The sequence below is a fragment of the Balaenoptera borealis genome (assembly GCF_965194805.1).
Source record: "Balaenoptera borealis genome assembly, chromosome: 6".
NCBI lineage: Eukaryota > Metazoa > Chordata > Mammalia > Artiodactyla > Balaenopteridae > Balaenoptera > Balaenoptera borealis.
The window spans coordinates 114,361,449-114,383,578 of record NC_138863.1 but is presented as its reverse complement, the minus strand read 5'-3'; the positions used below and the strand labels follow the sequence as shown (position 1 = coordinate 114,383,578).

Here is a 22,130-nt window from a genome sequence, read left to right as displayed (position 1 = left end):
TTACTCAAGGCTCCTGTAAATGTTAGGGGTGGGGATGTATCAGAGTTAATTTTAGAATATTACAGGCTTACAAATGAAAGAGTAATTGTATTAAATTCTGTTAATTTCTTTAGCAATACTAAGATTACAGCTAATAAGCCACAATAAGAAAAAGCATGTTTCTAAGATATTCTTTTTTAATGAAAATTGCAAACATCTACAAAAGTAGAGGTTACAGCATAAGAAACTCTCATGTACCCATCACACAGCTTAATTATAATCAACTCGTGGCCAATAAGATTTCACATTTACTCCTTATCCTCTTTCCAGATTGTTTAAAGCAAATCACTTATTTATGTCAGTACGTACAGACTACAAAGACTCTCTTTAAAAATGTAAAAAAAAAAAAAAAAAAAAAAGTAACCATATATTACACCACACTTAAAATACATGAACTGTATAAAATATCCAGGAAGGATACAAATCTTCCAACCATTTCATACATTCTGATATCTCATTTGTTTTCTTTTTACTGTTTGTTCAAATCAGGATCCAAATAAGGTCCACACAATGTCTCTTGAGATTCTTATTAATCTATAGATTTTCTCCCTACCTTATTTTTCCTCCTTGCAATTTCTTTGCAAAGAAGAAACCAGGTTGTTTGTCCTATAGATGTTCTCGTAGTTCGAATTTTGCCTAACCTATTTTCATGATGTTTCCTGTAAATTGGTGATTAGACCTGCAGGCTTGATTACATTCAGGTTCAATGTGTTTCATAGGTGGCGTTGTGTATTTCCACCAGGAGGCATATAACAGACAACTGTCTTTCCCTGTGATGTTAGCAGCCAATGATGATCACCACCTAGAGTCACTGTTTCACCAGGAGTTGCAAAGTATATTCTAATTATATCATTCTGTCTTCATTTATTAGCTGAAACATCCTATAAAGAGAAACTTGCCCCTCAATAGTGATTTAGTTACAGTTCTTAAAGGAAAGACACAATAAATGCTTGATTCCTTTCCTTTAATATCGGTTTTGAAAAGAATGAGTTGGTTCCTCAGCATCCTCTAAAGGTTGTTTTGGGGTTGTTTTGTATCATTATGAACAAAAGGATTTAGCCATAGCTGATGTGTTTCAACATATGACTGTTATTATTCTTACTGATGCACAAATTGAGACATTTTTGATGGGCAGAAGCCTTTTCAAATTGGATCATGAATCTTTTTAAAAACAGCCTCAGAATAACAATAGCAACAGGACCTCCAAAAATATGATTACTAAAAACAATTACATTTTCTGTGTTTCTTTTTTTCAGATAATTGATTTTATTATTTTTTCATTTTTATTTATGTATTTGACATATAACATTGTATTAGTTTTAGGTGTACAGCATAATGTGTCTTTCTTTTTGTCTCTAATATATCCTACTATGAATGTATGAACTTCTCTGTCTTGAAGTCACTTCAAAGGATTCTTCTCTATGTAGTTTTGTCATCAACTCAATTTACAGTTAGATGTATTCTGTTGTGCTTTCAGTTTTTCAGAATTTTTAAATTAGATGTTATGCTATAATTACATTCAACATTCATATATTTTAAAAGTCAAATTCTCAAAACAAAGTTTATTCAGAGAAATTTAGCTTCTATTCCTGTCCCATCCTCTCTCTTTCTCACTATAGTTAACCATCTTTAAAGTTTTACTTTATCCTCCCCAATATACCTCTTTCCATATATTTTTTACATGTGTACATACACATATGTGCACAAAACTCACTTCCTTCTTAGATAAATTGTAGCATAATATATATACCCACCTTTTTCTACTGGTATTTTTTCCTTACTTCTGGTGATTTGATTATTATATTTATATGAAAATATGGAGAAAAATATTGATAGAAATGTTGAAAATATGGAAGAAAACTGGGTGAGAATATTTTCAGAAGTAATATAATGGAAATAATATTGACTTCGTAAATCATCATATTTACATCTAATATTTACTGCAAATTTAACTAAAGATGAACTTCTCAAATTGCTAAAGGCTCCTTAATCAAGTAATTCTGAAAAAGGGTGCAATGATATTTGAACTTTATTATAAGTTTTAGGGTGAGCTGGCTTGAAAATATATGCCTGAAACAACATTTTGTGTCTTATGCAAAATGACAGAGACACTTGTCAGACATGCAGAACATATGACAAGCGATGAATAGATACACATTGATTCTTGAAAACATTGGAAGAAAAATTTTAGTAAACTGGTATATATCCAAAATAGTAACTATATGTAGTTGCTCCAAAGATAAAGATTGCACTGAAACAAATACTGAAGTTTTGAGAAGCTTAACATCTAGTACTTTTTGTAGTGTACAATAGGAAGAAAATATATCTCAAGGGACAGACAGACCTGTTGAAACCTGGCTCAGCTGTTTATTGGCTGTGTGACCTTTTGTAAATTACTTAACCTCTCTGAGCATTATTTTTCTTATCTATAAAATATGGATACTAATACTTCTGCACAGGATTGTAAGCAATGAGATTCCATGTTTAAAGCAACCCCCAAAGTTACTGGTACAAGGTTAATACTCAATAAATACTAGTTCACTTGCTCTTTTGTAGGTATAACAGAAACAGGAAGCTGTATAGAGTAATGGTTAAGAGGCAGGCTATCTGAGTTCAAATCCCATTGTCACACTCAAGCCGTGTGACAATGGTTATGTTATTCAACCTACATGAGCCTCAGTTTCCTCATCTTTGAAAGAGAGATAATAGGAATATTTTTCATGGAGGGTTAAGAATTAAATTACGTGTAGTATTATGTTTCCTTCATGAGGAAGGGAACTTTTTCTCTTCTGTTTCACTGCTATATCCCTAGCACCTAGAAGAGTATCTGACACATGGTTAGTTCTCCTTAACTGCCAGTAAAAGCTAGATTAGTTATACATCTGCATCTCACGTATCTTCTGTTTAAAGGGTCATCACAGAAGTTTCAAGTGTACTGCTTTGCCGCTATTCACATCTAAGGAGTTCTCCCCCTGTGCATTTAGACATAGTCCTTTGCCTCTCTAGGTTTTATTAAATGATGGATGTCCTCACCATCACTGTAATCTCCAAGGTCCTGGCCTTTCCTAAATCAGGCTTTAGGTACACTGAGGCAGTTCCTACAACCTTATTACTCTACTACTCAATTCTTTACTCAAGAGAGACTGCTCAGAAAGTCTAGGTCTGCACAAACTTGAAGCCATTCAAATCTATTACACAGACCTGTAGGGTATTTCCTGATAACATATGTTTGGTGAGTGTTTCTGAAAAGGCAATAGACTTGTAAGTGTTATATGTCATACATATTGGAAGTATACTAAATATATTACTATTTCACTGGGGACTCTCTTGACAATAATGTGAATTGCTGAGGGAACAGAAATCAATTCTTAAAGTGTTTTTGACATCAAAGGTGACCGCTGGGCTTCAGGGAAAGGGTTCAAAGTAAGATTGACTTGAGTGATTGAGATGTTCCCAAGATCAACACTACAAAGGTAGGCCAGGCATTCTCTCACTACCCAAGACGCAAAGGAATGCTGAAGGCCTGATTCAAAGGGCTAGTGTGATTAAATAAGGGCTTTATAGGAAGAGTCCCAGCACACGTGACCGTCAGCTGCTTCTTTATCCCACTGGGAATACTCACACCTTTAGGCCCATCTTTGTCTTCTGTTCTCTTAACCTAAAATGCCCTTTCTTCAGTTTTCAGTTAAATCCTCCTCACCCCCAATGCTTCAATACCCATCTCAAATGAATCCCTCTCTGGCTAACAGAGGTTTTCTTAGATCATTTTTCTCTCCCTTTCTGGCAGTGAAGATTTGGTTTCATCTAACCTGATTATTTTTTTCTCCAAGTGTGACTCTAGCTTTACCGTAAGATCCTGAGGGGCAGGGGACAGAACTGACTTAATTTGTGCCCCCCCTCCCTCCCCATCTCGTTTAACCCAGGGTCAAATTAACTTTGCCCTATAAAAAAAAGTTGTCACAGTTGGATCTCAATAGCGCCGGCAAAACCTTCCTCCTAATGTAACAGTACCACCCGAATGGAAAGAAAATCTTTAAATTAACTAAAATTAATCAGACATCTGAAAGTTATTTAGGTAAATATGATGCACCAGAATGGCCAGATGTCACCCACAGCGAGGGCTCAATAAATGATAGCTAAAACAGCAACAGGGCACATTAGAAATACTATTAATACTTTATTCATTTATTACATTTACTGAGCACCTACTATATATCACTCTAAAACCATAAGAAGTTTATGGTCTGCTGTAGGGGAACACATAGGTTGAGGTCCAAAGACGCTAGCAAGAAAAATATATAATTATGTGATTAAAGTCTTAAAATAATCAGGTGAGGAAAGTGGAATGCTCTAAAAGGCATCAAGGAGAAAGTAAATCTGGAACTGGGCTTTGTTAGCTAAATACATATTGTCCAAGCCAACTGCAGAGGGGAAATTTGGGTCATCTTAGCTAAATTCAATGATTAGGCAGTCTATATAATAAATGGAATTGTAATTTGAGGGCAGTCTGGATGTTTGGAAATACTATCTTTACCATCAGCCTAGTTAATTTGATAATGCAGTACAAAAATATCAGCTGAGATAACTTGATCATGCAGACCATAAAAGAGGCACTAAAGATACAACGATTGAACTTTCCTTATGAATTTTGAAAAAAGAAAATGATAGATGCCAAGTTTTCTGTTTAATCTGATATAATTTCATTCACCCCTCCAGCCCATGTTTCTCCTGGGTACAGTCTCAATCAGGTGATGATGATCAAGTTTAAGAAACACCATCAGGGACCTCCCCTCCAATGCAGGGGGCCCCAGTTCAATCCCTGGTGAGGGAACTAGATCCCGCATGCCACAACTAAAAGATCTGCATGCTGCAACAAAGATCTCACGTGCCTCAACTAAGACCCAGCACAGCCAAATAAATAAATATTTTTTAAAAAAAGAAAAAAGAAACACCATCAGTGGCAGAAAGTATGAATTTATGATCAAGGCTGAGATCTGTATGAACCACAATTGCTTCTGATATCATCTGCAGCTTCATTTTCTACCATGGATTATAAACTGCAAAATGAATGAAAGTGGGAATAGAAAGAGTATTTGACCAGAAGTCGGAAGTCCTAGGATTTAGATTGGTATTTACCTCACCATGTGACCATGAACAAATTACTTCATTTTTTAAGTTTCAATATCGTATTTATTTAACAGTTGCCATGTGATCCAGCAATCCCACTCCTGGGCATGTATCCGGACAAAACTATAATTCAAAAAGATACATGTACCCCAATGTTCATTGCAGCACTATTCACAATAGCCAAGACACGGAAACAACCTAAATGCCCAATGACAGATTAACGGGTAAAGAAGATGTGGTATATATACACAATTGAATACTACTCAGCCATAGAAAAGAATGAAATAATGCCATTTGCAGCCACATGGACGGACCTAGAGATTATCATACTAAGTGAAGTAAGTCAGAAAGAAAAATACCATATGATAACACTTATATGTGGAATCTAAAATATGACACAAATGAATTACCTATGAAACAGAAACAGACTCACAGATATAGAGAACAGACCTGTGGTTGCCAAGGGGAAGGGGGGGGTGGGGGAGGGATGGATTAGGAATTTGGGGTTAGCAGATGCAAACTGGTATAAATATAATGGATAAACAATGAGGTCCTACTGTACAGCACAGGGCACCATATTCAATATCCTGTGATAAACCATAATGGAAAAGAAAATGAAAAAGAATGTATACATCTATAACTGAATCACTTTGCTGTACAGCAGAAATTAACACATTGTAAATCAACTATATTTCAATAAAATAAAAAATTTAAAATATTGTATTTATTTAAATTATGATATTGCAATATGTCCTGCCTACTACACTTAAGATTACAGTGAGAAGTGAATGAAATAATGTAGGGAATGGTTTTGAAAACACTGAGCAATAAAAGAAGTGTAAAAGTCACTATTTTGTGGCCATGTTGATATCAATATTAATAAAAACACTAACCATGAAACCTAACAGCTTGAAATGCTATTGAAACTACGCAAAATGAAACTCATATGGGTGTTATGAGAAAATGCCTCCTGTCGCTTGCTGCTACTCCAAACAACAGGTGAAAAACCTTGGGGCAGGAGAAATGTGAAAAGAATTCTGAAACACAAGTTAATGAAAACTACGACACATTTCTTTTGTCAGAATCCCATAGCTTTAGCATAGCTAATTCCCTACTTTATTCCCTGGAAACATTCTTAAAAGCTTGAGGCTGTTTGTTAGCAACAGATGTAGACATTTATAACCAATGACCATCTTCACTGAATTATTTTTCCCAAATTGAACAAAGGATCCAAAAGAAGAGTTCCAAGTGTTTACAATCAGCACACAGAGATACAGTCTGTGGGAATACCATTTGTTAAATGCACTGCCTATGGACCAAAAAGGTAATCAGAACAACAATCCTTGCTACTCAGACTGCTGCTATTGCATTGTTCCATATGCTACCCCAGACAGACTGGTATAAATGTTATCTGAGGGTCAAAGAACACTCTCTGAAAGTAAACTTTACCCTACGGGAAGCAAACTTTCAATGCACCAAATTCCATTTCGTGCCCTGCAGACAGGAATTCTGCAAAGAATATTCTGAAACAGACAACTCATCTTTTATAGGTGAGCACTCTATCATAGAAACCCAGGAACAGGAAATCGGTTCCTCATGCCCCCAGGCCATCATAGTCTACAACTCTAAGAATGATGACTATTATCAAAATTTTAAAGATCCCCAGAAATGGCCATTCTAAAACCTCTCTTGAAAGCAAGTTTCTATCATAAACACACTATCTTTAAAATTCTTCCATATGTTTAATCTAAGTCTTTCATAGTACAATGCTGGCTGCACCCTTCTGCTTCAGTGAAGGTATTCATTCATTCTTGTATTCATTCATTTATTTTTCAACCAAATTCAAACAAAACTTTTTTGAATGAACACCATAGCAAAGGTCATTGGTACTAGTACAAAAGATATATGGGGATATGAGAAGCGTTCTCTGCCCCTTGGATAGGCAACAAAAACTTTTAACTCTTTATTGGGATCATTATTAAGAGCAATGTATGGAAACAGCTGTCGATCTGCAGAAAATATAGACGACAGAGGAACATGTTGAACTGCCCCAAGAATAGTAATTAACAAATTTAGACTGTGAGAAACTCTATCGGTCAAATGTTCTAGATTTTTCAATAGATAAATCTGAAGAAAAAGCAAGTGATGTAGGGTAACCTGTTGGCCAACAGGAATCTAAAAGATATGTGCAGTTTTAGAAAAAACAGACAAGATTAAAATGTCTGGGGATGCACATTAAATGAAAAAAAGTATTAAACCACCAACAGATAAATGGATAAAGAATATGTGGGGGGTGGTGTGTATAATATATATATATATATATATATATATATATATATATATATATAAAATGGAATATTACTCAGCCATAAAAAGAACAAAATAATGTCATTTGCACCCACATGGATGACCCCAGAGATTATCACACTGAGTGAAGTAAGTCAGAAAGAGAAAGACAAATACCACATGATATCACTTATATGTGGAATCTAAAATATGACACAAATGAACATATCTATGAAATTGCCAAGGGGAGGGAGGCAGAGGGAAGGACTGGGAGCTTGGGATTAGCAGATGCAAACTATCATATATAGAATGGATAAACAACAAGGTCTTACTGTATAGCACAGGGAACTGTATTCAATATCCTGTGATAAATCATAATGGAAAAGAATATAAAAAGAATAGACACATATATAGATATAAATAAAACTGAATTACTTTGTTGCACATCAAAAATTAACACAACATTGTAAATCAACTGTATTTCAATAAAAATTTTTAAAAACTATTAAAAACACGGGGAGGTTACTGCTCTCAAGTCAAGATAATAGTTATTACTGGGGGAAGATAAGGGTCAAGATTGGGAAGAGGGATGTGGAGGGGATTACGGGGGGCTGGCAGAGTGTTCTTTCTTGACTTGACGCTGGTTACAAGACTGTTCACCTTAGAAAAATTCATTAAGTCTCACCTTAGAATAATTCATTAAGTCAAAAATTCAAGGCAGAAGGGGAGAGGCAGCAGGTCAAAAGGAGGACCTCTGGAGTTTGGAGTTCCAGAGTTTGGAGCCGTGTGGCTGACAGGGTCTTGGTGCTCCAGCCGAGTGTCACGCTTGAGCCTCTTAGGTGGGAGAGCCGAGTTCAGGACATTGGACCATCAGAGACCTCCCGGCCCCACGTAATATCAAACTGCGAAAGCTCTCCCAGAGATCTCCATCTCAATGCTAACACCCAGCTCCACTCAACAACCAGCAAGTTCCAGTGCTGGACACCCCATGCCAAACAAGTAGCAAGACAGGAACACAACCCCACCCATTAGGAGAGAGGCTGCCTAAAATCATAATAAGGTCACAGACACCCCAAAACACACCACTGGATGCGGTCCTGCCCACCAGAAAGACAAGATCCAGCCCCAACCACCAGAACACAGGTCTTAGTCCCCTCCACCAGGAAGCCTATACAACCCACTGAACCAACCTTAGCCACTGGGGGCAGACACCAAAAACAACTGGAACTACGAACCTGCAGCCTGCGAAAAGGAGACCCCAAACACAGTAAGTTAAGCAAAATCAGAAAACAGAGCAAAGTAAAAACCCACCAGACCAAACAAATGAGAAGAAAACAGGCAGTCTACCTGAAAAAGAATTCAGAGTAATGAGAGTAAAGATGATCCAAAATCTTTGAAACAGAATGGAGAAAATACAAGAAACGTTTAACAAGGACCTAGAAGAACTAAAGAGCAAACAATGATGAACAACACAATAAATGAAATTAAAAATTCTCTAGAAGGGATCAATAGCTGAATAACTGAGGGAGAAGAATGGATAAGTGACCTGGAAGATAAAATAGTGGAAATAACTACCATAGAGCAGAATAAAGAAAAAAGAATGAAAAGAATTGAGGACAGTCTCAGAGACCTCTGGGACAACATTAAACACACCAACATTTGAATTATAGGGGTCTGAGAAGAAGAAAAGAAAAAGAAAGGGACTGAGAAAATATTTGAAGAGATTATAGTTGAAAACTTCCCTAAAATGGGGAAGGAAATAGTCAATCAACTCCAGGAAGCACAGAGAGTCCCACACAGGATAAATCCAAGGAGAAACACGCCAAGACACATACTACTCAAACTATCAAAAATTAAATGCAAACAAAAAATATTAAAAGAAGCAAGGGAAAAACAACAAATAACCTACAAGGGAATCCCCAAAAGGTTAACAGTTGGTTTCTCAGTGGAAACTCTTCAAGCCAGAAGGGTGTGGGAGGACATATTTAAAGTGATGAAAGGGAAAAACCTACAACCAAGATTACTCTACCCAGCAAGGATCTCATTCAGATTCGACGGAGAAATTAAAACCTTTACAGACAAGCAAAAGCTAAGAGAATTCAGCACCACCAAACCAGCTTTACAACGAATGCTAAAGGAACTTCTCTAAGCAGGAAACACAAGAAAAGGAAAAGACCTACAATAATAAACCCAAAACAATTAAGAAAATGGTAACAGGAACATACATATCGATAATTACCATAAATGTAAATGGATTAAATGCTCCAACCAAAAGACACAGACTGGCTGTATGGATACAAAAACAAGACCTGTATATATGCTGTCTACAAGAGACCCACTTCAGACCTAGGGGCACATACAGACTGAAAATGAGGGGAGGGAAAAAGATATTCCATGCAAATAGAAATCAAAAGAAAGCTGGAGTAGCAATTCTCATATCAGACAAAATAGACTTTAAAATAAAGAATGTTACAAGAGACAAAGAAGGACACTATATAATGATCAAGGGATCAATCCAAGAAGAAGATATAACAATTGTAAATATTTATGCACCCAACATAGGAGCACCTCAACACAAAAGGCAAATGCTAACAGCCATAAAAGGGGATATCGACAGTAACACAATCATAGTAGGGGACTTTAACACCACACTTTCACCAATGGACAGGCCATCCAACATGAAAATAAATAAGGAAACACAAGCTTTAAATGATACACTAAACAAGATGGACTTAACTGATATTTATAGGACATTCCATCCAAAAACAACAGAATACACTTTCTTCTCAAGTGCTCATGGAACATTCTCCAGGACAGATCATATCTTGGGTCACAAATGAAGCCTTGGTAAATTTAAGAAAATTGAAATCATATCAAGTATCATTTCTGACCACAATGCTATGAGACTAGATATCAATTACAGGAAAAACCCTGCAAAAAATACAAACACATGGAGACTAAACAATACACTACTAAATAACCAAGAGATCACTGAAGAAATCAAAGAGGAAATCAAAAAATACCTAGAAACAAATGACAGTGAAAACACGACGACCCGAAACCTACTATGGGATGCAGCAAAAGCAGTTCTAAGAGGGAAGTTTATAGCAAAACAATCCCATCTCAAGAAACAAGAAACATTTCAAATAAACAACCTAACCTTACACCTAAAGCAATTAGAGAAAGAAGCAGCAAAAAAACCCCAAAGTTAGCAGTAGGAAAGAAATCATAAAGATCAGATCAGAAATAAATGAAAAAGAAATGAAGGAAATGATAGCAAAGATCAATAAAACTAAAAGCTGGTTCTTTGACAAGCTAAACAAAACTGGTAAACTATTAGTCAGACTCATCAAGAAAAAAAAGGGAGAAGACTCAAATCAATAGAAATAGAAATGAAAAAGGAGAAGTAACAACGGACACTGCAGAAATACAAAGGGTCATGAGAGATTACTACAAGTAACTATATACCAATAAAATGGACAACCTTGAAGAAATGGACAAATTCTTAGAAAAACACAACCTTCTGAGACTGAACCAGCCAGAAAGAGAAAATATAAACAGACCAATCTCAAGCACTGAAATTGAGACTGTGATTAAAAATCTTCCACCAAACAAAAGCCCAGGACCAGATGGCTTAACAGGCAAATTCTATCAAACATTTAGAGACGAGCTAACACCTATCCTTCTCAAACTCTTCCAAAAAATTTCAGATGGAGGAACTCTCCCAAACACATTCTATGAGGCCACCATCACCCTGATACCAAAACCAGACAAAGATGTCACAAAAAGAGAAAACTACTGGCCAATATCACTGATGAACATAGATGCACAAATCCTCAACAATATACTAGCAAACAGAATCCAACAGCACAGTAAAAGGATCATACACCATGATCAAGTGGGGTTTATCCCAGGAATGCAAGGATTCTTCAATATACGCAAATCAATCAATGTGATACACCATATTAACAAACTGAAGGAAAAAACCATATGATCATCTCAGTAGATGCAGAAAAAGCTTTTGACAAAATTCAACACCCATTTATGATAAAAACCCTCCAGAAAGTGGGCATAGAGGGAACTTACCTCAACATAATAAAGGCCATACATGACAAACCCACAGCCAACATCGTTCTCAGTGGTGAAAAATTGAAACCATTTCCACTAAGATCAGGAACGAGATGAGTCTGCCCACTCTCACCACTATTATTCAACATAGTTTTGGAAGTTTTAGCCACAGCAATCCGAGAAGAAAAAGAAATAAAAGGAATCCAAATTGGAAAAGGAGAAGTAAAACTGTCACTGTTTTCAGATGACATGATACTATACATAGAGAATCCTAAAGATACTACCAGAAAACTACTAGAGCTAATCAATGAATTTGGTAGAGTAGCAGGATACAAAATGAATGCACAGAAATCTCTTGCATTCCAATACATTAATGATGAAAAATCTGAAAGAGAAATTAAGGAAAGACTCCCCTTTACCACTGCAACAAAAAGAATAAAATACCATGGAATAAACTGACCTAAGGAGACAAAAGTCCTGTATGCAGAAGACTATAAGACACTCATGAAAGAAATTAAAGATGATACAAACAGATGGAGAGATATACCATGTTCCTGGATTGGAAGAATCAACATTGTGAAAAGGACTATACTACCCAAAGCAATCTACAGATTCAATACAATCCCTATCAAACTACCAATGGCATTTTTCACAGAACTAGAACAAAAAATTTCACAATTTGTATGGAAATACAAAAGACCCAGAATAGCCAAAGCAATCTTGAGAAAGAAAAATGGAGCTGGAGGAAACGGGCTCCCTGACTTCAGACTATATTACAAAGCTACAGTGATCAAGACAGTATGGTACAGGCACAGAAACAGAAATATAGATCAATGAAACAGGATAGAAAGCCCAGAGATAAACCCACGCACATATGGTCACCTTATCTTTGATAAAGGAGGCAAGAATATACAGTGGAGAAAAGACAGCCTCTTCAATAAGTGGTGCTGGGAAAACTGGACAGGTATGTGTAAAAGTATGAAATTAGAACACTCCCTAACACCATACACAAAAATAAACTCAAAATGGATTAAAGACCTAAATGTAAGGCTAGACACTATAAAACTCTCAGAGGAAAACATAGGCAGAACAGTCTATGACATAAATCACAGCAAGATCCTTTTTGACCCACCTCCTAGAGAAATGCAAATAAAAACAAAAATAAACAAATGGGACCTAAGGAAACTTAAAAGCTTTTGCACAGCAAAGGGGTCCATAAACAAGATGAAAAGACAACCCTCAGAATGGGAGAAAATATTTGCAAACAAAGCAACTGACAAAGGATTAATCTCCAAATATACAAGCAGCTCATGCAGCTCAATATCAAAAACACAAACAACCCAATCCAAAAGTGGGCAGAAGACCTAAATAGACATTTCTCCAAAGAAGATATACAGACTGCCAACAAACACATGAAAGGATGCTCAACATCACTAACCATTAGAGAAATTCAGATCAAATCTACAGTGAGATATCATCTCACACCAGTCAGAATGGCCATCATCAAAAAATCTACAAACAATAAATGCTGGAGTGGGTGTGGAGAAAAGGGACCCCTCCTGCACTGTTGGTGGGAATGTAAATCGATACAGCCACTATGGAGAACAGTATGGAGGTTCCTTAAAAAACTACAAATAGAACTACCATACGACCCAGCAATCCCACTACTGGGCATATACCCTGAGAAAACCATAATTCAAAAAGAGTCATGTACCACAATGTTCATTGCAGCTCTATTTACAATAGTCAGGACATGGAAGCAACCTAAGTGTCCATCGACAGATGAATGGTTAAAGAAGATGTGGCACATATATACATTGGAATATTACTCAGCCATAAAAAGAAACGAAACTGAGTTATCTGTAGTGAGGTGGAGGGACCTAGAGTCTGTCATACAGAGTGAAGTAAGTCAGAAAGAGAAAAACAAATACCGTATGCTAACACATATATATGGAATCTAAAAAAAAAAAGGTTCTGATGAACCTAGGGGCAGGGCAGCAATAAAGACGCATACGTAGAAAATGGACTTAAGCACACGTGGAGGGGGAAGGGTAAGCTGGGACAAAGTGAGAGAGTGGCATGGACATATATACACTACCAAATGTAAAATAGATAGCTAGTGGGAAGCAGCCGCATAGCACAGGGAGATCAGCTCGGTGCTCTGTGACCACCTAGAGCGGTGGGATAGGGAGGGTGGGACGGAGACGCAAGGGGGAGGGGATATGGGGATACGTGTATACGTACAGCTGATTCACTTTGTTATACAGCAGTAACTAACACACCATTGTAAAGCAATTATACTCCAATAAAGATGTTAAAAAAAGAAAAAAACATTCAAGAAGGATTCATCGGTATGGAACAATGAGAACCCCTAAATATTTACAGTGGGAATGCAAAATGGCATGGCTACTTTGCAAAACAGTTTGGCAGTTTCCTGTAAAGTTAAACATAGGCTTACTATATGACACAGTAATCCCATTCCTAAGAGAGATGGAAACATACTGAGACCCGGGAATGAAAGTTGTATGTTTGTAACAACCTTATAATCACCAAAAACTGGAAGAAATCCATCATCGGGTGAATGAATAAACAAATTGTGGTACTTCTATACGATGGATTATGACTAAGCAATGAAAGGGAATGAAGTACTGATATATGCAGCAACAAGGCTGCATTTCAAAAGACTTGCTCAGTGAAAGAAGCCAGATACACAAAAAAATTAAATGCTTTATAACTTCAATGATAAGAATTTCTGGAAAAGGCAAAACTACAGGGAGACAAATCAGATCAGCCATTGCCAGGGTCTTAGGGTGTGGAGAAGGAACAGACCATAGGGAAATGAGGGAACTTTTCTGGGGCATGAAAATATTCTGTATTGATTGCAGTGGTGGTTGCATGATGGCATATGCTTGTCAAAACTGGTCAAACTATACACTTAAAAGATGGATTTTCTGTAAACCTGACCAAAAAACATTTATTATTTAGAGCAGGAATGAACTTAGTTTCCAATTTTAAAATGAAACGTATTCTCCCATATCCTGCATCTATTTTCTTAAAAGAAAAACTGTGTTGGGTAGGGATAGTAATACATTAAGAGTTATAATAGGTAATCGAAAAAGACATTTGGAGGAGAGACTAAATCACTGGTATTTTTACTGAGGACTATGTCTTCAGAGAAATTGTTTAGAAGTGAAAACAATTCTGGTTGTCATAAAGTTCTCTCTGTTCAGGCTTTTCCCAAAACTGTTTCAAATAAATCCTAAAGCAGACAACATCAGAGCCAAGAGCAATAACGGTTATGTTCACAGCAGAGGATCTTCGCTTCCTTTTACCAGCCAGGTTTCTCAGTATTCAATTTGACTGTCCTCAACAGAAATATTTCATCTGGGCATGGCAGTTTTCTCATCTCAACTTCTCCAGAGTCAAGTAACCAAAATAGACATGGTGAAAGCCCAGTCCCACAGATCATCTCTGTCATCAAAACATGGAGAATAAGACAATCCACTCCAAGTTCTTAACATGAAACCTGGTTGTTAGAACTTCAAGAAGCCCTGGTTATAACAGTGTAATTATAACTTCACTCAAGAAATGCCTTTCAGTTCTAACACATGGCCTTTTCAAAAGCCTAAAAAGCATTATAAAACTACAGTGCAATTCAACTTCCTCATTTTACAAATGAGCGAAATGAGATCCAGAAAGGTCAAATTACTTAACCACCGTTATTAAGCTAGTTAGACGTGGGGCTAGAACCAGGTCCTAGAAAACCCATTCAATAGGATAGTGCTCTTTCAAATGAAATTGGAACTACATTTTATGTTACTATTGTTTTCTCTACCAGGCTTGAATAACAGGTGATGTAAATTTCATGTTGTCCACTCAACAATATATAGCTCCATTAAGAAGTTTAAAAACTTGTGACAAGGTCATCATGTCTTACACAGAAGCAGAACTACAAGGGAATCAAGGAATGTTTCATATTAAGTTAGTAACTGCTGAAAAAGGCCTCCTTTCTTTCCATTCTCTATAGAATTGATTTTAGCCCCTCTCTGCTTTGCTCAAGTGAGAACTTATACGCCAGATACTAAGATACACATTTCTGACATCAAAGTATGATCCATATTACGTTAACCAAGCATTTAAAGAAGATGCCATGTAAACTCCTTTCTTCCATCTGTTGCCATTTGAAGAAAAGTTATAATTTGAACAGTGTTGCTTTGCCATTTTAAACTTCTGGTAAATTCACCCAGAGGAGCAAATGAGAGGCCTCCATTTTTATGACAAGTCTCCATTTTTATGACAGCAAGAAATATTGCTGATCGTGTGGAAATAGCAACTCCAAATCAATAGAAAATTGCCCTCTACATTCATCAGGAGGAACAAGGCACTGAGGAGAGCCAGCCTCTGTGACAGGTGAAAGCTGATGAAGATTCTGGGACAGGAACAAGTGTAGAAGAGGGGCAGAAGAGGCTGTGCTGTTGACTGCCCAAAGGTCAACTGACGGCTGTCCTCATCTTGTTACGTTTCACTCCTTCTAAAAATGTAGAGAAAATGTTCTTTTAATGTACCAGACAGATACAGAGGTAGAAGGGAATACGTGGGCAGAACGCTGAAGGGCATACTACCTTCTTCAACACACACTTCTATGCCAGGTGCCTACAGCTTCCAAATGGGCAGTGGAAAATGAACCCTAGGGTTCTACAACGTCTCTGAGAGCTGATAACGGGAACGGCAACCAGTGAACGGGTTAGGCGGTGAAACCAGCTCCATGTACATCTCCTTGAAGTTCAGCACGCAGCAGACTGCACTTAAGCATAGCAATCAACTGGGAGAGGAGAAATCCCCTTACCGTAAGCAAAGAAATAGCTTCAAGGCAGCAGATAACAGTGCAGGGAGAGAAGGTCAAAACAGGTGCAGAGAAATTCTGGAGGTAGAGAGTGCAAGCTTGGACTCCATTTGGGTGATTTTTAACTATCTTAGTCAAATATGAGTGACAAAGCTTAATTGTTCCCTTTACTGAAATTTACACTGCATTGTGTAAACACACACACACACACACACACACGCACACACGCACACATACATGCCTGGAACTTTTCAAAGCTGCAGGGAAACAATGATTGATGCCTGATGCTTTGGGTGTGATGTGGTTTGCTAACTGCATATCTTTTACAAAACATGTCTGCTTGATGGTGAGAGTACCAGGTTGATTCTAATTCAAAGCTTCAAATAGACTGCAGCATAGAGCTGCCACATGATAAACACATGTGTTATTATTGCTAGTATCACTACCCAATCATTAATTTCATCTGATTTGATTCATGCCTTTGCACGATAACACTACTAACAGCTATGAAGTCTGGCTGTCCAGAATTTAGACAAAATTTCCCTTCATTTATAGCTAAACTATAAATGTGTTGTTTGGTTCATATATGTACATATGGCTTCTCCATCCGGAGTCTACATTTTTTGAGGATACATATTATGTTCTATCTTATTGTGCACACAATAAAAGCAGTTGATTGTCCTATATGAACAGCAGCTTTCAGTAATAGCCTACACATTGATTAGATTGTTTCCAAAGGGATCAACTCAAATACTTGTGCAAATCATGCATGGTTTGCATGAAATCAACTCTGTAGAGTCGCTTATTTCTTCAGAAGTCTGTCTTTTAGAAATCATTATTACTCCACCTCAATACACCCCACCTGGTTGGAGACATTGTCCCTGGAATCTAACTGATGCACAAACATTTCATTCACTCAAGGTGGAGTAATGAAGCTGGGGGTTCAAACACTAATTATCTTTACATACATAGCCTCAGTTCGCCCCATTGACCTTGGCTGGCTCGACAATCACAGTTCAAAATGGTTAAAGGGAGGATAGAGACAGTTATGGAATTATAGGGGGGATCACCAAGCGAATCCCACATAAAATATGCCCATATATGTATACTACACAATGGGTTAAACAATCCTTATGACATCTGGAAAGCATCTTTGATTTATATCACTAAATAACAAGAGAAGGAAGGGGCAGCCTGAATGATACCAGCACCTGCCTTTAAGTACCACCTTACTGCATCTATCTTGATTCATGCCTTCATCTATGGGGAAGCCTTAATTTGAAAGTATCCTTTTTCTTCTCTGTATTTACATTAAAGAAGGTAAATGGTCTAAATTAAGTTTGTTATGGCTGCCTGAATCACCCTCAGTGAAGGCAATTTCTGATTTATGAGCTTAGAGCTAATTATGTAACCTCTAGTCACATTTCTTTTAATTGCCCAAATTCTGGACCACTGCTGATCATTATATCCTAATCAGAGGTCAGGAGGGAAGAAGGGCTTATGGATGAAGGTTTGGTGATGACATAAAAGAGAACTACTCATTTAAACATTTTTATAGATTTTTATCACCTAAGTGATCCCATTACTCATTACCACAGGTAATCACAAATGCTCAGCTTTGCCTGGTGCGTTTAAGCCACCAAGCCCATCACCTAACTGAAATTGCATAAAATCAAGCCTCAAAGTAATTCTGAATCGCTCATTCTGACACCTGAATTCTACTTCACACATATACCTAATTGTCCCAGCTTCTAACTTCATTATTCATTTTCCCCTTCAATGCCTCGCATCAGCCCTGAATCTGAGACTCAGAATCTCCTTGACTACTGTTTAGATGCTCCCATGGCTACGGTACTATCAAACATACCAGAAAAATACCTTACCCAACTCAGCCCAGGCCTCAGCATCTCATGCCTCTGTGCTCTAGGTTCATAAAAGAGGTATTGGAAAAATACAACACATGTATATTTACATGTCCCCATGAACTTGAAGTATAGTGCTTAACCTGAGAACCTTTAGCACTGGAGTTCTTCCTACTTTACTCGTTTTCACTTAGGCATAGACCCAGAATTCCTAAACCATATAGTGTGAAATTACTTAACTTCATAGACATAAGTGACATAGCAGAAGCAGTAATACTTTTACGAATTAATCCTAATTTGCACTATCGTGGACCACTGTCTATTATATCCTTTAATGCCATCTCTGGAGGGGCCTATAAGATGCATTCTACTATGAGTTTATTGCCAAAGATAATGTTTCTCTCTTTAGGGAGTAGTAGCCTTTGTCTACGAGATAAGAATTACATATCCTCTTGTGTTTTCCTTTTAATCTTGTCTGCCATGAATCTTAGAGCTAAATTAAATGCTCACTCTCCGAAAGCATGCTGGGCTGTGTAAGTATGATTACTCGCCACATTCCCCTTTCATGGTCTTTATTTTCCATTTTTATTTTAATTAACAGTCTTACCGTAAAACTACCTTTTCTTGTAAGTCACTTCGTACCCTTTGAAAAGGTAGGCTATTACATTATTCTAAAAAGTAAACTCATCCCATGAACAATACTCAAAGTATGCCTACATTACATCTCAGATATCATCATGTACAAAAGGAACTTGTCAACCCAGGAAAAGAAGGAGAAAATCATGACTACAAAAGTTTTAAATTTAATACAATTATTTGGATTATAGAACTTATTTACATGAGCATTCAGATACTGACCATGTCCAAGGGTGACATGCTATAGACAAGCTCTGTAATACTGAGAATTTTACAAAGACTTAGATTATAGTAACAGGATTGTTTGAATAAGCCTAACTAGAAACATCTTACAAACCAAAGTTTAAAATGTAAAAGGCCATCAGCAATAGTTTAGTGGGTCTACTTAAATTATCGTGTAATTATCTTCTCTGTTACATAGGCTTTCTCCCCCCATCTTTTGCTGATTTACATTAGTTGTCTGGCTATAACTGGACTTGAACTTTCAATGTCAATGAAGCTTACTAAGAAAACTGATTATGCTGGGGCAAAAAATCTTCACAAAGGCAGTATGTAAAACCACCCACTATTTGTTTTACAAATAATTATCTTCTCTTTAAACCTAGAATGTAGCCTCAGCTCTTGCGCAACTCAAATCTGTATGGGGTTGTCATTTGATTTACAGCAGATGACCTGGCATCGTACAAAAGTAATTTACTGTGCCGGGTGCCTCACGCCCTGTAAATCAATAGCTTGAGTACAGAGACATCTCAATTAGACAGTACAAGGGTAGCAAGATCTGCACCTTCCTTTCTTGTATCATTAAAATGGCAAGTATTACAAAATGGTACTTGTTTTAAAGTTGCTTCGGAGGGTGGGGAGGGGCTATTATTTCAAGTTTGGAGACATAAAGTGAGATTTGCCATCGAACAGAATGAAAAATTGAGCACAAGTTTGTATAAGTAATAGCCTGTGAGGGGTGGGACATGCATTTCTTAAAGTATTGATTGGTGCATTTCTACAGCACCTGTATTATCATGGGCTCCAAGAGCTGAACAGGGTGTTCAATTATGACTCTGAAACCGAGGAGTCATCCACCCTTCCTACCCTGTTCTTCCAAGATGCCTTTAAACCAAAATTCCAAACATTCGTGGTATAAGCCTCCATGAGATAAATCATCCAAAGGCTCAACTTTGCTCTCTCCCTGCAACACACCTAAAAATTAAGCTGTCAATATAAAAGCCTCATAATGAGGAAGCACAATTATCCATCACCAATCATATCCAAATCCCAGTGGTAAATGAAAGATAAGACCCACCCAGTTTGCTGAAGAAAATTTTAGGGCAACTTCTCAAACTGGATTCTGCCTGGGATAACCTCATGAGGGAGAAAAGAATCAAAAATTATTTTCCTGGTTTTGCAAATGGTGACGTGAAACATGAAAATAAAAGCAAACTGTTCTTCATAGGGTGCCCGTATCTGGTCCCAGGACTGTAAATGCACAAGTCTGTGTTTTTTCCATGAAAATGAAGAGATTTTAAACAATAGGTTGAATTTTTACCTGGCCCCATATATATATATTTTTAAAAATTAATTAATTAATTATTTTTTGGCTGCGTTGGATCTTCGTTGCAGCACGTGGGCTTTCTCTAGTTGTGGCGAGCAGGGGTTACTCCTCATTTTGGTGCGCGGGCTTCTCATTGTGGTGGCTTCTCTTGTTGTGGAGTGGGCTCTAGGTGCACGGGCTTCAGTAGTTGTGGCACGTGGGCTTCAGTAGTTGTGGCTCGCGGGCTCTAGAGCGCAGGCTCAGTAGTTGTGGTGCACGGGCTCAGTTGCTCCACAGCATGTGGGATCTTCCTGGACCAGGGACTGAACCTGTGTCCCTACATTGGCAGGCAGATTCTTAACCCCTGTGCCACCAGGGAAGTCCTTGGCCCCCTATTAACTGTAATTGAAAGCTGAAAGATTCTTACTGTGCTGGAATTAAATCAAAGAAGAGCTACTTTTCCAGAATCCTTTCAAATTCAAGTTATGTCTTTTTAAAGGCAAGAAACTCATTGATTTTGATTTTTTTTTTTTTTTTTTACAGATTCTAAATATTTACTCTAAATAAGGAGTAAGAGCTTACTGGATGATTCACACTCTTTCTACCTGAAAATAGGATTATGAGGACCAGTAAAATTGCATTCTCCTGGCTGGCCTTTCACAGATCATGCCTATAGGCCACACAACCACCACATCTTACTGAAAGATACTTTGGAAAGCCATTGGGGAAGAAAAGACAACCAGCTTCAATAAAGCCAAGACTGAGGTGCAAGCGGAAAGTTCCAGAAAATTGGTCCAAATGCAATCGGACGATTTGGCTACAAGAGAAGGTCTAAATTGCTGGTCATTAGCTCCTCAAATGCAACACAAGCTTACACAATGGAAACTCAAGCAAAGGTGTAATTGGCGCAGGGAGAGATGCACCTCCTGAAACAAGATGCTCCGCACAGAACAATACCTGGAGAACTGCTGCTGCAGGCCACGCATCTGAATTCTGTTCCGCTCAGACTCCAGTGTCACCTCCTGCAAGCGCTTCTCACTCTGAAGACGTAAGTGTCTCTCCTCTTCCAATTCATGTATCAGCTTCTCATGCTAGAAAAGGCACACAGGGTATGACTTTTAAGAAAGTGTTTCTTAAGTATTATAAGAAAATAATTAGTAGGCACTGTTGGTTACTAAGTGCTAACTTGGACTTCATGTATTAATTAATTTCATCCTCATTACAACCTCATCAAGTACGTTCTATTATTAATCTCTTATTATCTAGGAAACCAAGGATCAGAGACCTTGAAGTAATCTGTCATTAAAAAAACAGAAGGTAACAGATTTTCAATCCTGGCTGATTTGACTCTAATGTATGAATGATTTCCACTAAACCAGGTGGCTTCTTATGCAGAGATGAAGATCCATGACTGAATAATACTAGCAGGTGAATAAGAATTCAAGTAATAATGAGTAAGTCCATTAGTGCCTGTTCAGAATTATTTCATCTTTTCAGTCTCTGGTAAATGCTTTAAAGAGAACACTACTGATTTTTATAAAAGGACCAGGAACTTCCACTTAATTATACCATGAAGCTGATGAGAATAAGGTTAAAGAATTAGTTTGTATTTGCCCAATTAGGTTTTCCCAGATAGAAATTGGTTAAGCCACCCTCTTTATTTGTAATCCTAGAAGTGAGCTCCTCACACATGGGCATCATAGATTAAAAGGGGGACTGAATGACCCAGAATAGATGGTTCATC

At 37.4% G+C, this 22,130-nt stretch overlaps 1 protein-coding gene across 19 annotated transcripts in view; it reads right to left on the bottom strand.

The window, feature by feature from the left end:
* The window catches only part of NCKAP5 (NCK associated protein 5), a 1,102,730-nt gene that overhangs the window by 451,521 nt on the left and 629,079 nt on the right, over positions 1-22,130 (bottom strand). For all 19 annotated transcript variants that reach the window (XR_014246257.1, XM_082397785.1, XM_082397783.1 and 16 more), the window contains one exon: positions 21,344-21,477. Coding sequence is in view for 18 of the 19 variants with exons in the window: in XM_082397785.1 (XP_082253911.1) it covers positions 21,344-21,477 (134 nt within the window). In the remaining variant the exon portion in view is untranslated. The remainder of the gene's footprint in view (positions 1-21,343; positions 21,478-22,130) is intronic.